This window comes from Gopherus evgoodei, chromosome 1 (genome assembly GCF_007399415.2).
Source record: "Gopherus evgoodei ecotype Sinaloan lineage chromosome 1, rGopEvg1_v1.p, whole genome shotgun sequence".
NCBI classification, from domain to species: Eukaryota; Metazoa; Chordata; order Testudines; family Testudinidae; genus Gopherus; species Gopherus evgoodei.
This window is the reverse complement of record NC_044322.1, coordinates 276325331-276343276: the sequence shown is the minus strand read 5'-3', so window position 1 is coordinate 276343276 and position 17946 is coordinate 276325331. Positions and strand designations below refer to the sequence as shown.

The 17946-nt window shown below is 44.5% G+C and overlaps 1 protein-coding gene across 1 annotated transcript; it reads left to right on the top strand.

The window, feature by feature from the left end:
- The first annotated feature begins 673 nt into the window (after positions 1 to 673).
- On the top strand, positions 674 to 17207 carry LOC115644923 (pentraxin fusion protein-like). Its single transcript, XM_030549366.1, is given in 6 exon segments — positions 674 to 820; positions 1179 to 1249; positions 3820 to 3974; positions 9545 to 9830; positions 10871 to 11004; positions 16588 to 17207. Coding segments are annotated over 6 exon segments (1413 nt in total).
- Positions 17208 to 17946: the final 739 nt, after the last annotated feature.

Genomic DNA, 17946 nt, shown 5'->3' with positions numbered 1-17946 from the left:
ACAGGGTATTTACATAGAAATTGAATATTTTGTTTGCAAATACAGTGAAAAGGTCACTATCCAAGCATGTTACATACCCTCTCCCTGCTGCTTATCCTAGTCCTGAAGAGACTGTCTACAGATAAAGGTAAATGCTATTTAGAGATTATTCTTTTCTTTATTTCCCCCCTCCCTGTTATCTAATTATTTTAGTGAGAAGGTTCCTAGAAGCGGACCAAGTCCACCACTGCCAGATGCAGCTACAGAACCAGTGGTGTTGTACCCTCTTACATGCCATCTGTTTTCTCTTGATCATTGACAGACTTAATCATGATCCTGTAAGACACTCTTAGCTCCCAAATGTAGACAATGGGATGCACTCCCCTACCTCAAGACCTTCTAGCTAAAATGTTTCCCTGAAAAGAGTTTTACAATATTGCCAGCTATTCTTTCAGGTTGTATCTGGGAAAATGCTCCCATAAGAATTTCTCTGCCAGTGCAAACAGGGTTTGTCATTCAAAATTTTAAGCTCACTTGCAGTAAGACAGAGTATTCCTGATTATTTCCTGCAGTCCCTGAAGTGGCACTTGGAGGTGTAGCATCCCAGTCCAGCGTTTATGACAAATATGGAAACCCTGGCAATGCCATTGATGGGTCCCCGTCCAGTGATTACCTGAGAGGAAAATGTAGTCACATGGACTTAGATATTAATCCATGGTGGACACTGGATTTGAGAGCGAGGGTTCAAGTGTTCAGAGTAAAGATCACCAATCGAGGAGACTGTTGTGATGAGCGGCTAAATGGACTGAAATCCGAATTAGGAGCTCGCCGGAGAGCGGCGGCAGAATGAATCTCAGGTAATATGCTCCGATGGTCTGAATGAAAGTGCTTAAGTGCATAGAAGGAAATGTAGTGGAAGTGATCAGAACAGATCTCCAATGGTTTTGTTGTTCATAATGGTTTTAACTAAGCTATGCTCAGTTCCCATTGGCCAGCACAACTGCCTCTGCTCATACCACGTACGTACGTGTGTGTGTGTGTGTGTGTGTGTGTGTGTGTGTGTGTGTGTGTGTGTTTAAAATGTTTTAAAATGGTTTCTCTCAAGTATGATGTGAGTGTAGTTGGGATTTTAGAGGCTAAAAGCAATTTCCTCACCTCTCCTGCTAGTAATTGCATGATCATCTTTTTGCTCTCTTAAGACCCTTGATGTGGCACTGAAAGTGAGCAGCACAAACTCCAGCATTCATGCCAAGTCCTGCATGGTACTATTGTGTGTGAGTGCACAGGTCCAAGCTAGTGGCTCCTGAACCAAGATTGGGCCTTTAATTAGACTTTCAGTTTCTTTCTCAGAACCGCTTTCCCGTGGGACATTGATTTAATGAATCTACAGCATTGATTTAAAGAAAGTTGTTGTTTAAAACGATTCAGCATCAGATTCTGCCACTCTTATGAGTGTTACCTGGAAACTCTTTGAGGAGTGAGGTACTACACAATATGATTAAAGGTGGCAGAATTTGGCCCTAAAGATCCTCACGCCAAACTTGTAGAATCAACCTTATCTATAGCACTACTACAGCTGACACTAGAGTAAATAGTCTGCTTGTGTTGTTCTGCCTTAATAGTGACTCATTGCTTAACAAATAACTGAGGAAAAATAGGATGATGATTACATTTATTTGCTGAATTATGGGGCCAGTTTGTATTTTTCATCCTTTCCCCTCCTGTGATCTGAGCTCTTGTTGTTGTCAAAGTATAATAATAATGGCTATTAATCTGGTTCATTTCCAGATGTACCCAGATCGACTCCATGGGCCGTGGGGAAACATGCTCATTTGACTGTGAAGGAATGCAAGGGCAGTATGTGACTGTGACCATCCCAGGCACAGAAAAATACCTCACGTTGGTATTTTTGGTCTACCAGTAAATTCTTCTGGTAAGTAGAGCATTGCCCTGGTGGAATGCATTGGCTTGTGTTCAGCTGCATGGCTCCCTTGGCTAGAGAGAATCAGATCTACATAGAAGTGTGTACATGCACCACTGCTTTCTGATCAATGGAATTAAACATACTCAGGTGTGTGGTGTGCCGAAAAGGACACACCAGAAAATGTGAGAAAGCCTCTTCTGCTGCAGAGAGAGTTCTGAGGAGGTTTGTGAGTGAAGTCTCCAATTTGACAGTGACCACTGAGATGGTAAACAAAGTGTGAGACGCCTGGGACTGTGTAAAGATTGGTATGAATGTTGTCTTACACTTTTAAAGAACAGTTTGTGTCTGTCTTTGGCTTTCTCTGTCTGTGCTCACACTAGCACTTTTGTCAGTAAAACTTATGTCACTCAGGGCTGTGAAAAAAACACACCCAGCTGGACATACGCTACACTGACAGAAGCATAGGTGCTCACTTCTGCTAGCACTGGTGGGTGCTTGACCTGCCTCTGCCTCAGGCCCTGCCCCGACTTGACCCCTACCCCGCCCCCATTCCAACCCCTTCCCCAAAGTCTCTGCCCCAACTCCACCCCCTTCCTGCCCCTCTTCTGACTCCTTCCCCCCATCTCCACTCTGGCCCCGCCTCTTCACTGCCTCCTCCCGATTGTGCCCCATTCCCACTCCTCCTCTCTTCCTCCCGGAGCTGACACCATGATGAGCGTGACAGTCCTTGCATATAGCTAAGGCCTGATTCTTGTCTATATTAAGGCCCCTTTATATTGCTCTGACAGTAATTTACACTCGCTTTCAGGGATTTTACACTGTCAACAGCATAAAGTGCCCTCGTGTACATGAGAATCAGTCCCCGTCTTGCTAGTTACCACAACTCCCCAAAGTCATATTCTGACACAGTGTAATTTCCCAATGTAGACTAGTCCCTAGACGATGCTCCAACCCTTCCTGCTATTGCTTTCTTCTTGATCTCTCAAGGTTAGAAGCCACACAGAGTATCAAACAATTTCTTAATAGCTAGCTAAGGGACATGTTTTAATAGTGATGGAACAGACTGTTACGGCAAGTGTGGATTTTCCATCTCTTGAGGTCTTCAGATTAGGACTGGCTGCCTTTCTGGACGTTAGGCTTTAGCCAGACACAAGTTAGTGGGCTTACTACAGGGGTAACTGGGTGCAAGGTAATGGTCTGTGATATACAGAAGTTCAAACTAGATGACCTAATGGTCCCTTCTGGCTTTAAACTCTATGAATAAGAAGTATTGCTGAAGAATGCTGCAGAACACAGTGCAATTCAGAGAAGGCAGAGCTTCAGCCTCTTCTGCCCCTCATGCTCTTACTTTCCAGCCAGACACTGTGTCCTGCAGAGCTCCTAAAACAACAGCTGGACAGGATGAAGAGCTAGAGATTGGCAAGAAAATAGTCTTTTGTTGTTGTAGTTCCTTAAAAAAAAATTATGCAATGCAGAGAATTATGCAGCATTGTGACTGAAAAATCAGCTTTTTGGTTTTCTGGGTGGCTATGAAGCACATGGGGTCCCTGTTTTTGTGGTAACCATGCTTATCTTGACTTTTACATTCTCAACCATACTATTGCATGAATGGTGTTCATGTTTCACTGACTTCATGTTAACAGCTACAGCATTTAAGAAAATCATTAACAGAAACACTTTTAAGTGATCAACTGATTCTCATGGCTGGAACATTTGAAAAGGTCTAAGGATATTAGGAACCCAGGACCTTTAAGCTCTTTTGAAAATCCCAGCTAATGTGCTTATTTCAGTGCGTGAGCATACAAGAGACAGGAGCTTCCATTCCACAGATACAGACTTCATGGTGCTAGTCCTCCAAGTTCAGAATCCAACCAGCTCTTACCACTCTCCGTGAATAAGATCCTGTTCATTTCCAGGTGTGCTACAGTTGAGTCCATCGAGCTTGGGCAAACACTCTCATTTGACTGTCATGGAATGCAAGGGCGTTATGTGACTGTGACCATCCCAAGGCGAGCTGAGTACCTGAGTCTGTGTGAAGTGCAGGTGTTTGGTCTGCCACTGATTTTCCCTGGTGAGTACAATTACTGAATTCACACACAATAGATCTGTAGCTGTGTTTGGAGAAAATTAACCCCAAAACTCTACTGGAGCCCTGTGCAGAGGGAGTGACAAATGAGCGTAAAACACTATCAATGGGATAAGTGAGTAAAAAAATTCTGATTTATGGCTTGTCTATATAGAGAATTCATGCCTAGTAAGATGGGGTGTAAAACTACAGCATGCTAGCTGTCATGCACTAAAACTTCCATAGTGCACTTTGATCTGCTCCCTTTGCACAGATGTAAATGACTACACAGGGTGCCAGGCAGCGGACAGTCAGGACCATTGTCTTTTCATAGGAAAGTAGGGTCAAGGCCAAAGCACTGAAAGGGGATGTCTACATCCAAAAGAGGTTCATTGGGAGATCTCTCATGGATACTGGAACTGATTGACCTTAGGGGGCCTGCTCTCCACCATATCTTTGATATGCTTCACTAGGTCTTTTGGTGCTGTTATTGTCCACCTTGGCCTTCAGCCTTCCTCTCCTGCCTATTCATCAAGCATCACTAGCAGCCACGTTAATGGAGTCCTTATGCCCAACAGTGCTAGCCAGGGACAAATAATTTCAGCAGAGTGAGATGAGGGAGGGGAGGATAACAGTGGGATGAAATGCAGCACCAGACTCTGGGCTCTGGGTCATTTGACTTTCACATACATGGCTATGGCTAAATGAGCGATGATACATTGCTGCAGAATTATTTAGTTCTAGGCAAAAGTTAGACAAGCACCATATACTTCAGAAGCAAGGTGTTGGGTGCAACGTAATGAAAAACATACCAGTAATGTTAAGGCATGATGTGGCACAACAAAGCCCCATGCCAAGGGCACAATGTTCAATATCCAATAGAAAACATTTATCCTGGTGGTGGTGGAGATGATCACCAACATAACAGCATAAATCTTCAAAGTGCTGTACAATCAACAAAGTCTACAGACAGATCCCCTCCTTTTGTGTTAGATGTCAATCACGAAATCAGCATCTGGGTCCAGTGCCCTGGAACCTTCACAGGAAAGACTTGTATGTAATGCAGTGCTAGGGTGACCAGACGTCCTGATAAAATCGGGACTGTCCCAATTTTTAGGCATTTGTCCCACGTCCCAATTGATGTTTGGTCGGGACGCAATTTGTCCCGATATTTCAGACTCCTGTTTTTGTTTTATTTTTTGTTTTGTTTTGTTCCACTGGTGGGACTCCACTTTTGTTTTGTTTTGGTTTGGTTTCTTCCCCTCTGCCGGCGGGACTCCAGGACTCCGTGCTTTTTTTTTTGCTGTGCTTTGGGACTCCACTCCCCCCATTCCCCCCCCCCAAGTGGGACTCCGAGACACCGTTTTTTTCTTTCTTTTTTTTTTCCCACTCAGACTCCAGGACTCTGTTGTTGTTTTTTTCTCTGTCGGCAGGACTCCAGGACGCCACGCTTTTTTTTTTTTTTTTGCTGTGCTGACGGGACTCTGCTTTTTTTTGCTCTGACGGCGGGACTCCTGCATGTGTCCCGATATTTTCTTCATCCCATCTGGTCACCCTATGCAGTGCTGAGCCAAAGGAAAGCTTGGATAAGGGAGTGGTTCTGAGAAACCAAATAGTAACTACATGTCCAGGGGCAAAATTTTGGATTCAGACATCTTTTTTCTTTTGAAAAGTGCCCCAGTACATAAGAACAAACACATTTTTGCTTCCCTTCTGCTATGTGACCAGCTCTGGTAATGATTTGGGGTTTTTAACTATGTTGCAGGTAAAACACTCCGAGCACCAAAGACAATAGGAGGTAAAATGCTGCAATTTGATATGGTTGATGGAATATAGCTAGACAGATTGGAGTCTATGTTCATGTGGCACAGGCTTGCAGAGCGACTATTCAGCATGTGCTTTATAGAACCTAGAACACTGGTTTTCAAACTGCGGGTCACGACTCAGTACTGGATTGTGGAATGTAAGGCATTGAGTCACAGCAGCTCTGGTCAGCACTGCCAACCAGGCCATTAAAACTCCCACAGGTGGTGCTGCCCGGCTCAGGCAGGCTAGTCCCTACCTGTTCTGACACTACGTTGTGCTCCAGAAGTGGCCAGCAGCAGGTCCAGCTCCTAGGCGGGGAGGAGGGGAGGGGGCACAGGGCTCCACGCACTGCCCCTACCCTGAGCACTGGTTTCGCACTCCCTTTGGACTGTTCCTGGCCAACGGGAGCTGTGGGGAAGGCAGTGCCTGCAGGTGAGAGCTGCGCGGAGCCAGATCTGTTGCTGGCTGCTTCTGGGGCACAGAGCGGCCCATGGTGCCAGGACAGGCAAGAAGCCTGCCTTAGCATTCCCCCTACGCCACTGACCGGCAGATGCCCAAGTTAAGCCCGTGCCCCAGCCTCACACCCCAGTTCCCTGCCCCAGACATGAGCCCCCCTCCCAAACCTGGAGCCCCTTCCTGCACTCCAAACCCCTCATCCCCGGCCCCACCCCAGAGCCTGCACCCTCAGCCCAGAGCTCCCTCCCACACCCCAAACCCCACATTCCTGGCCCTCACCCCCATACTCCAACCCTCTGCCCCAGCCCTGAGCCTCTCCCATACCCCAAATCCCTCATCCCCAGCTCCATTGGGTTGCGAGCATCAACAATTTTCTTCAACCGGGTCGCCAGAAAAAAAGTTTGAAAACCACTGACTTAGAACACATGCTTTATAGTCCCAACCTGTAATAGAGAAAGCACAAATATACCATGTGTTATTCTACACATATATGGAAAAATGCCTAGCCCAGTGGCCTACAAATAATGCTGCTAACCTATAGCAGGTAACAATAATATTTTGCATTCATACAGTGCATTTCATCCAAGGATTTCAAAGTATTTTGCCAAGGTGGGTGTTATATGTATAGAAAGGAAACCTGAAGAACACAGAAATTAAACAATTTGACCAGACTATCCTAGCAAGTCAGTGGCAAGCCTCCAACTTTCCCGACTCTTAATCACTGTAAGCACTAGACAGTTTCTGCCTAGTTGTTCAGCTCCTGCCTATATGCAGAGCATGCCAAAACTGCAACTGCAAATCTCCATCACATTGCTAATAACACCTATAGTGAGCACTGATAAACCGTACCTGTGAAAGGGGAAGAAGCCATTTGGGAACTGAGCAAATAAATCTTCTCAGAATATACAACAGGAGAAGTCTCTTCATTAGTTCACAAGGTGTTGGGGGGTATACAGGTTACCAGGACTGCACAGGTAGCATAGGCTGCTACTTGGGAGAAGTGCCTCCTCTTCAACCTGGCTGAAATCCTAGCCCTATTGAAGTCCATGTCAAACTTCCCATTCACTTCAGTAGGGTCAGAATTTCACCCTGTGTTCCTAGCCAGGTTGAAGAGTTTGCTTTCTAGCTTGTATGGCCACAGAGAGACTGCCAAAATTCATTAGTAAGGCTTCGTTTTAGTCACGGGTATTATTAGTAAAAGTCATGGATAGGTCACAGGCAGTAAACAAAAAATCATGGCCCGTGACCTGTCCAGGACTTGTATCATATATCCCTGACTAAATCTTGGGGGAGGGGGGAGTGTGGGGGTGCTGCGGGTGCTCACAGGAGGGGGAGCCCAAGGGGCACCACAGGTGATGTGGGGGCAGCCGGTGGATGCCATGTGTACCTGGGGAGAGGGGCGGTCTGGGGGCACAACAGCTGCTCGGAGGGGGAGAAGTCTGGAACCACTGCTGGTGCTGGCGGGGTCCCCGTTGATGCTGGAGGGGGATTGGTGGGGCTGGCAGGCTCCCTACCCAGCTCCTTGCAGCTCCCCGGAAGCAGCAACGTGTCCCTCCCTCAGCTCCTAGCTCCGCGTGCTGCCACATCCCAAGCATCGGCTGCGCAGCTCCCATTGGCTGGAAACTGTCGCCAATGGGAGCTGCGGGGCAGACAGCCCATGGAGCTAGGAGCTGAGGGAGGGACATGTCATTGCATTCAGGGAACTCTCCAAGGTAAGCGCCACCCACAGTCCTCACCCCCTCCCGCACCCGAACCCCCAGGCCTGAGCCCCCTCCTACACCAAAACTCCTACTGCTGCTGGGGAGGAGGGTGGCCCAAGACTGCCCCAGCAATAGTCAATGCAGCTGGCCCAGGCGGCCCCCTGGCCAGTCACATCACCGAGCTGCTGCAGAAGTCACAGAGGTCCCAGAAAGTCACGGAGCCATGACCTCCATGACAAACTCGCAGCCTTACCCATTAGTAAACCAACCAGGCATGGCAGATAGCATCTGATTATGCTGCCCAGCCCATCAGAGAGTGTTTACATGGTGATCCTGGTGCCAGGGATGGGGGGGAGGAGCGGACAGGTTGGCCACCCTCACCCAGATTTGCTGCTTGGCTTGTACTGAGCATGCTCACACAGACTGAGCATGCTCAATAACATTGCTGAAGCTGGCTGCCCTCACTCCACCCCCGCACTATTGGCAGGTATGGGTCACCTCAAGAGTATGTGACAGGAGCCAGGATAGTCTGGGACAATTCACAATGTTTGATAAGATTTTTCAGACCTCATTTAAGCTCAGCCATATGAAATACAATATAGCTGGTACTTGCAGACTGGAATGCAGCAGCACATCTTAGTCTCCAGCTTTCCCTTTACTAACACTTCATAGAGGTTTTGAGTTATCTTTTCATCTCTACCTGCCTGCAGCACACACGAATAGCATCTATCCACAGTACACCCTAATATCACGTCACAGGGAGAGTGCGCACGTGTATAGTGCTGCCTATAGCAAGCATGCCAATAACATATTGTGACAGGTCCTGATTCAGGAAAGTGCTGAAGCACATGCTTAAGGCCATCCCTATTCAGGAGAGCACTTAAAAATGTGCCTTAAGTTAAGTCCTGTCCTGGAAAAGGGAGGCTTTCCTGAACTGAGGCCATAGCAAGCGAGTCAATATCCCCTATAGTGAGCAACTATAAAGTGAGTTGGGTGAAATCCTGGTCCCATTGCAGTCAATCTTAAAACTCCCATTGATTTCAGTGGGGCAGGATGTCACTGCTTGAGAAGAGGTGAGGAAAAGAGTTGCCAGTTCTCCACAGTGTTCTACAGATCACTGATTCTATTAGCAGGGCAGCCAGCCAGTTTACAGTAAAGGATGTAGGTAAATTGAGCGAGATTAACCCGTGCTACGTAGAGCCTCGTGGAGGTATCTGACATCCCAGAGGCCAGGCATGTCCAGTCTGTGCTGAGAAGTGGCTTAGCTTGGCTTGAGAGTAACCATGTGGCATGGCATTTTCCAGCTGTCCCTCAGTATTAGAGACCGCATAAATAAGGATCAGGAGATAGCTGAAGCAGGCCTCTGCCTTATGACTGTGATAGGCTAGATCTTGACTGATTTAATCTACTTTATTTTGCAGCTGTGCGTGTGGGGATATTTCTTTCAATAAAATGTGTAGATCTTTGGCTGTTTCCTTGTTTTGCCATTAAAGAGTTGCATTTTGTATCTCTTGGCACTAACTCTTATGTGTTCTTAGGCTGATTACCTTGATGAAGCTACTAGTCTCCCTGGTACTCCACCTGTAGTAATTTCACAACCGTCTTTCTTTCCAGTCCCAAATGTAGCACCACATGGTATTGCCTCCCAGTTCCACATATATATGTATTCCTATAAGGCTCAGAATGCTAACAATGGCTCTTTATCTGCCAATGCTTTGATGGGACAGTGTACCCACACACGTAAAGACTGGTCACCCTGGTGGAGGCTGGATTTGAAATCAGAGCATAAAATCTTCTCTGTTGCACTAACAAACCGAGGTGACTGTTGCAAGAATCAGATAAACAGTGCTGAGATCCGGAGTGGGAACTCTAATGAACGAGGTAGAATAAAGAATCCAAGGTATCCCTCCTAATCTTGAGCTGTCCTTGCATGAACATACCAAAGTCAAACTCACGATGGTCCAAAGAAATATGGAATGAATTAGAAGCTGTTTCTTTTTCCCTTACTAAAGACTAGTTATGGCTAGAGCGACAGCTCTGGAGAACGACATTTTAGCCACAGAATGCATGCAGTGGCCATAAGTATATTGCCTATACCATTTGCTACCACCTTAATGTGGAGAGACCATTAAAGAAGTAAGAAGGAGTTTTGGTCTCCATGCCTCGTTCAGTTCTTGGTCTTTTCTAGGACTCTCAACCATTCTATCAATTAGTGCCAGTTGTTGTGATGGTTTTTATGATGAGGATGCCCGTCCACTAGGAACTGGATTGAGGTCACTAACTCATTCTGGACTCATTCACAACTCCGGAGTGAAGGTTGCAAGATGTTTTCCATTCTATGGCCTGTTTTCCCACCCACTTTAACTTACAGAAAAAATGTCGTTTTCAGATTGTTTTCTGCTTAGTCCCAGCCCAAAGGGAAAAATTTGAAGCAAATAGAACTAGCAATTTCTTTTAGTGATGAGAATGAAAAAAGGAGCATATGTCTGTCTTTTGTGCAACTCTAACTCAAAATAGACTCATAGACTCATAGACTCTAGGACTGGAAGGGACCTCGAGAGGTCATCGAGTCCAGTCCCCTGCCCTCATGGCAGGACCAAATACTGTCTAGACCATCCCTGATAGACATTTATCTAACCTACTCTTAAATATCTCCAGAGATGGAGATTCCACAATTTCCCTAGGCAATCTATTCCAGTGTTTAACTACCCTGACAGTTAGGAACTTTTTCCTAATGTCCAACCTAAATCTCCCTTGCTGCAGTTTAAGCCCATTGCTTCTTGTTCTGTCATTGGAAGCTAAGGTGAACAAGTTTTCTCCCTCCTCCTGATGACACCCAAAATGTAACATCTTTTAAAAATTCAGATTGGTCATGGATTTAGTTATCCACGTATAGTGCAACAGCACATTATCTTTTAATCAGGGTGCTATTCTTTTCAGATGTGGGACACTTTTCCACATGGATTATGAGGAAACCCTCTCATTTGACTGTGAAGGAATGCAAGGGCGGTATGTGACAGTGACCATTCCCGGGACAGCTGAATACCTCAGTCTGTGTGAAGTGCAGGTCTTTGGTCTGTCCGTGAGTCCTTTAAGAGAGTACTCTGCTGAAAATTATAGTGTTGATGTAAGGATAGAGATGCAAAAAACAATAAGATTTATCAATCAGAAGTAAAGTCAACCAGATGTAAAGATTTATCGATCAGATGTAAAGCTTCCCTCAGGCTAATGTCTTCCCTACACTGGAGGTTTGCCTCCATCCCAGCCATCACTAGCCACCAACTAGGTAGCAGCACCAGTGCAAACCCATAGGCCTGGTCCACACTGGGGGGAAGAGGGGGAATCGATCTAAGACATGCAACTTCAGCTACGAGAATAGTGTAGCTGAAGTCGACATATCTTAGATCAACTTAGATTGACTTACTTCGCATCCTCATGGCAAGGATAGACGGCCGCAGCTCCCCCATTGACTCCGCTTCCACCTCTCGCCCTGGTAGAGTTCCGGAGCGGACAGGAAGTGCATCTGGGGATCAATGTATCGTGTCTAGATGAGACATGATACATTGATCCCTGATAGATCGATCACTACCTGCCAATCCAGCAAGTAGTGTAGACATACCCATAATGTAGACAAGCTCAATTGCAATTTGCATGAGTGCCACTTTTCTCTCCTTGCAAGCAGTTTGCCTTGCCTATGCTTGGCATTTGGACGGATGCAGTGACATTGTTGTCCACCCACCAGTGGCCGGAGTTGAGGAAGATTCTTTTTATTTGTAGGCAAGGCCTGCAGCCAATGTAATTCTCCCACAGCTGAGAGGCGAACTTCTTGAATGATTAGCCTTAGTTTCTGTTGTGTAATTTAAATCTTAATGAGGACTCAGTGTTTAATTACCAAAATCCAGTCTTCTGGATTCTTTTCACGTCCGTTCACACACACGCTGATGCAATGATTTCTGACAAAGTCCCAAGGATGATAAACTGAAAGAGTACAGAATACAGGGATGGAGAAGCAAATAATCAGACTTGTGTTATCCTACTTATTTCTGTGCCAGAAGGAAGATTAGAATGCAGTTTCCTTTAGAGACAAACTTAGCCTCAAAGCACTATCTTAATATAAATAATAATCATCATAATCAGAACTGCTCATTTAACTCTATTCAGACAGGATTTGTCTTTTTTTAACCCAGTGGTAACTTGAAATTACATTTTTAAGACCGTGATTGATAGCCTTCTGTAGACTTTGTTCCAGCAAAGCACTTTGGCATGTATATAAATTTAAGTACTTGATTACTTCCTATCAAAATTGATAGAACTGCTCACATGCTTGATATTTTGCATGTTTTTAAGCGCTTTGCTGGGTCAGAGCTTTAATTAAAGCCCCTGTGAAAGGATGATTTTGCAGGTGGTAGAGATTATAATTATTATGGGATTGAAAACCTGCTTCTGAAGTTAAAGATGAAAAGGTAAACTGTTAGTTGCTTCAAAAATGGACTTTTGCAAGATGATGATGCTTAACCTGCATTGGGGAGAAATGGTTCTTAGGGTCTGAAATGACAAGAGAGTAATTAAATTTACCATTTACAAACAAAGGGATGAAAACACCTTTTGGACCACAGGAGTTACAAAAGAGAAAGTGATGTCTAATCTCAATAGACTGGAGCTGGCCCACATACAAGTAGGAAGGTAGTTGAAGGTAACTTGTGTACCTCCAAATAATAGAAGGTAACAACAATACTGTACCTCTCATATTTCTCAGGCTACCTGAGTACTGAGGCTGACTGGCTGATGCCACTTCCCAAAACTAGCTCCTGAAAAGAAGCCAGTAAAACAGAAAGGTAGATCTGGTTAATTCAAACACACACTCAAAACTTAGGCTATATGAAGATCAATTCCTAATTTAATGAAGAATATTAGAAGATGCTGCAATTCTGCATATGTAGGAAAAGGCGAGTAATAGTTGTGGATGGTGTTTACTGTAGGCCCAGGATGAGACAAAGAATTTTAACTCTAGAAATTCTAGTTCAGGGGTAGGCAACCTATGGCATGCAAGCTGATTTTCAGTGGCACTCACACGGCCCAGGTCCTGGCCACCAGTCCAGGGGGCATTGCATTTTAATTTAATTTTAAATGAAGCTTCTTAAACATTTTAAAAACCTTATTTACTTTACATACAACAATAATTTAGTTATATATTATAGACTTATAGAAAGAGACCTTCTAAAAACTTTAAAATGTATTACTGGCGCACGAAACCGTAAATTAGAGTGAATGAATGAAGACTCAGCACAGCACTTCTGAAAGATTGCCGACCCATTCTAGTTAAACATCTCATTGTGCAGAACTAGTTAGCAACAATGTGAAATAAATCCGTTTTATTACTTGAAATATACTTTGCAAATTTAAGTCTCTTTACTTAGCTGGTGGAGGTCCCTTAGACTGAAGATGCTCTTTGCAGTTTAATTAATAGCAGCCATATGAACTGGTTGGTCCTGGAAACTGGGACCTTTGAGAGGCTGGTGTGGCCAAAGATTTTAGCATATCTTCCCAGGAAATCGCTTTGCACCAGGGGATGGTTCCACTGGCTCTTGCCTGGAGCGGAGTACAAAGCAGATTTGTATTCGTGGATAAATGAAAAACATAACCTTAGTGGGTAATTTTCATGTTCTTATGCTGCCTCCAAACCACTGCTTCATCTGTATCATTACTTGGAGCATAGAATTCTCTCTCCTCAACATTAGTTATAACCTAGTGGCAGCAAGTTAGCACAGGTTGATCACTGTTCTCCACAGTTCTGATTCTTTATAATCTATAAAGTAATTAAGATAAAACTACGTAGATTTACAAGTTTATTCTTATTTCTAGTGGTTTAAATTATGCACTAAGGAAAAAACAGCAGATAGATCAAAATCAGGAGTAGGAAATACAGTATGTAAACACTTACTACAGGAGCATATATGTGATATACACATACTCTTTCTCTCTCTCTCTGTAGTATGAATAGATTATCAGTCTCCAAGATCACCCAAAGTCCTCTTTGTCCACTGTTTACACAGATGACTGGAGCCACCCTATTGATCACCCTTCCTTTCCCAAGCTTTGTCAGGAAGTTGTGCAGATCTGCATCTCCATTTCCCCTTTCCTATGGGTTTATAAGGCAGGCCAAATTATTTGCCCATATGCATTCTTCACCCATCCCCAGGGAAAAACAGCATCTTCTCTGTCTAATGGGTAATGAATAAGATTCAGATGAAAGTTAGGCAGGATGACTCCGTGATGTCACCCAAGATTCCACACTACATATCTATCATTTCAAATTCTCTGTAGTAATAGCAGATACCTGGGGATAAATTCTGATTTCAGTCACATTTGGCTCCAGGGATTAGGCTGGCTGGCTTCAGGTCACTTTCAGTGAGAACCTCACGTTTGTTATTACCCTAGTGTTCATGTGACAGACAAGATCACTGCAGATCCCCTAAGTTCACTTTAATACCATTCCTCCTATGAAGCTTATGCATCTTCTCCACATACACAGTGCTAAAGCACACAGAGAGGGAGCGTTCTTCTACACTCCATGGGATCATGGTCGCTTTTATACAGGAAAGAGAATAATGAGAATGAACACACAGAAGAGAACAATGAAAGGTGTTAGAACTCTGGAGAAAAGAGAAGGCAGGAAAGCAGTAGACAGAGATTTTAAAAGGAGAGAGAAGAAAAACTGGGCAATGGAAAGGAAAAAAGTAACAAAAGACAGAAATGTGTGTTTTTATTAAACAAAGAAGGTGTTTGAAGTATTGCCGATGCTCTTGATTTATGCTGCTTTCAGTAGAGTCCAAAAGGAGTGTAAAGACAATGGCTCTGCCCTCCTGGGAATACCTCTAGCACAGGGGCTTCCCTGGGTGGTTCTAGCCACTTAACCTTCCCCCAAGCATCCTCCTTATCCCCCATAAGTGCTCTGTGCCACCACCTCTCACAGCCCCTAGTGTAGAAGGCATCCTGTGGGAAGGGGACATGGCTGAAGCACAGATTCACTGTGGCTAGTCTCAGGTACAACAGTGGCCCCTAAGGACTGTGGTGGGCAGCCACGCATAAATTATTAGGGCATCTCTGAGGTTATTTTAATTTATGCCAGGAGCCAGGTAGATCCCCACAAAAGCACCAGATTGTGGGGAGTCACATATGTGGAATAAAGCCACCTTGCTCCTATTCCTACCCCATGCCTGAATGGAGCAGAGCCTCCTTCAAATAGTAATGACACTTCACACTTTATATAGTACTTACATCTGAGGGTCTCAGAGCAGTTTAAAAGCATTAGGTGTTGCTACCTCTCGTGCCCCCTTGAGGTATGTAAGTAGTTTTATTCTCCTTTTACAGCTGGGGGGAAATGAGGTGGAGAAAGGATAAATAATGTATCCATGTTCAAAGGGGGAGTCAGTATGAGACAGAAAATAAAACCTAGGGCTCCTGATCTCAGCCTCTTAACCTACCCTCCAACTTTCTCTTCTCAGTCTTAATTATGTTGTTTGCAACAGTAGTGCTATACTCATATTATTATTTATTTACTCCCTATTGTAACATGCCGCCCCTGGATGAGTGGTCAGCAGCGAACCCAAGACCTCTACACCTAAAAGCATGAGCTTCTATTGACTATCTCCTCGAGAAATAGAGCGAGCCAGAGCCCTGCAAATCTGAGGATATTCGGTTTTATACCTGGGGACCATGTTTGCAGATCATGGATCAGATGCAGATGTTGTATCTGGACAGGGCTCTAAGGAGAGCCATAAGAGAGTGTGGGTTACACTACAACAATTTTAAAGGTCTAATTTTGGGCCCAACCTCTGTGACAGCATCCCTTTAAATTATGTCAAGTTTAAGATATATCAGTGATCATTTGTATCCTGCACTAGCTGTAGCAAAAACCTCTGGTTTTCTTCTTCTTTATCATTTTCTGTACTTTTTTTTAAAGCTTCCACCACAGACTCCCCTTTGCCCTCAAAGGGGAGAAAAGGCTCATGTAAGTAGTTATCCTTTTCTCCATTTCTCAGTGGCAGGGGTTATTATTATTATCTTGTACCATTGAGCCTTGTAGCTCTAGTGACAGACCAGGACCCCACTGAGCTAGGTGCTGTACAAACACAGAACAAAAAGATGGTCTCTGCCCCTTAAGAGTTTACAATCTAAGTATAAGACAAGAGACAGCCACTGGACCATCCTTCCTCCTAATATTAGTGTATGCCTTTTTAAATGGGTGATCTCATCAAATCCCAGCCACCTCAGAACAGCTCAAGGTTCGTCCATCACTTATTACTACTAAGCATGATCACACAGCCTTCCCCAGGGTAACACACCATTTGGCAATACTTGTTCAAATCACCATATCATGCAGCACAAAAGCTGTGAAGGAGAATGAATGAAATCCCATACTGAAAATTAAATCCTTTTCTCTTCAGCTAGTATCACAGGCTTGGTTTGAAAGAGGGACACATGTTTATGGAAGGTTCTTCATTACTTCTGGACATGTTGTCTTACTCACATTCTGTCTTCTTTCCTGATCTTATTCTGATCAAACCCATTCATTCCTCAAAGAGGGTCAGGTGATGGAAGAACTGGAGTTGCTGTGGGATAGGTGTGATTATAACTAGCTACGATTTCTGTCCTAGGTCTCCTTGGAAAAGGCTTTATTTTCCGAGAAGAAACAGACACTAGCTATGTAGTCCTGTCTCCAGCACAACCCTTGAGTCTTGGAGCATTCACACTTTGCATGAAGGTGGCCTCAGAGTTACCGCCCAAACGGGAAATCATTCTTTTCTCCTACCGCACCAAGTATTATGACGAATTCAATGTGTGGCAAGAGTTTAATGGCACCTTTAGTTTGTAACTGAGTGGTCCTGGGGTGCACTTCACCCTCCCCAAACTCAACACCTTTGGGAGTCACATGTGTGTGACCTGGGAATCCAAATCTGGTCTCACAGCCTTTTGGGTAAATGGTAAAAGGAGCTTAAGAAAAGTGCTGAGACCAGGGCATAGGATCCAACCACAGGGCATTGTCATGCTGGGGCAAGATCCGGACATATTCTGGGGCAGCTTTGAGAAGGCCCAAAGCTTTGTAGGAGAAATAAGTGACCTTTATATGTGGGACTGTGTCTTATCACCCTCCATTATCCAGAATGTTTACCTGGATCACTCATTTCTCAAGGGAAATATTTTTGACTGGAAATCATTATCATATAAGTGTACAGGAAATGTGATTGTGCCATCCAAACCGTTAACTGGAATGTAATGTGAATGAAAGGGCTTCTGACATTCTAATGTTTCATTTCTCCTACATGTGCACAAGAAATAAAATAGAACAAGGAATAGAGTGGAAAACTCTAGAAATGTGTGGGTGTTTTTTTACAAGATAGACATTAGAGATGGCAAAGCCTTTATATACAGCTTAATCCCATATTCACACGTTAATGCCAATCTTGTTTCTGCACTATGCAGATTTGTGGTGCAAAGATTTGCAAGGACCTTTATAGGTAAAAGTTTAGCTCTAGCTAACTGGATGGTTGTGCAAAAGGTCATGCAGTGGGAATAGCTGGGCTGTCAATCATATCCCAGTGACCAGCTCTATTAGCTGAATTCCCAGTGCCTACATGTGACCTTGTATTTGGGGCAGCCCATCACTACAGTGAGGCTAATAACCTCATGAATCTATGATCCCTGGCACTGGCACACAACTAGGTAATCCAGATGTGGGATATCCTGCTTGATGGGGCTCCCTGCACCAGAGGTGTGCTGCTTGGTCCTATCCCATGTCACTTTCCCGTATAGCCATGACCTTCTGCCTCGCTGCTTGCTGCAAGAGAAAAATACCAAACGACTAGCCCTCAACTTGTCAGACCCTAGCTTAACTGAGTGATCTGCAGCTCCTCCAAGGACTGCTTGACAGAGAATAAAAAGTGATGGAAAACTCCTGTGAAATCCCTTGAATAGCTGAACTAATCAGTCCTCCCAGGAAGGCATAATATATGCAT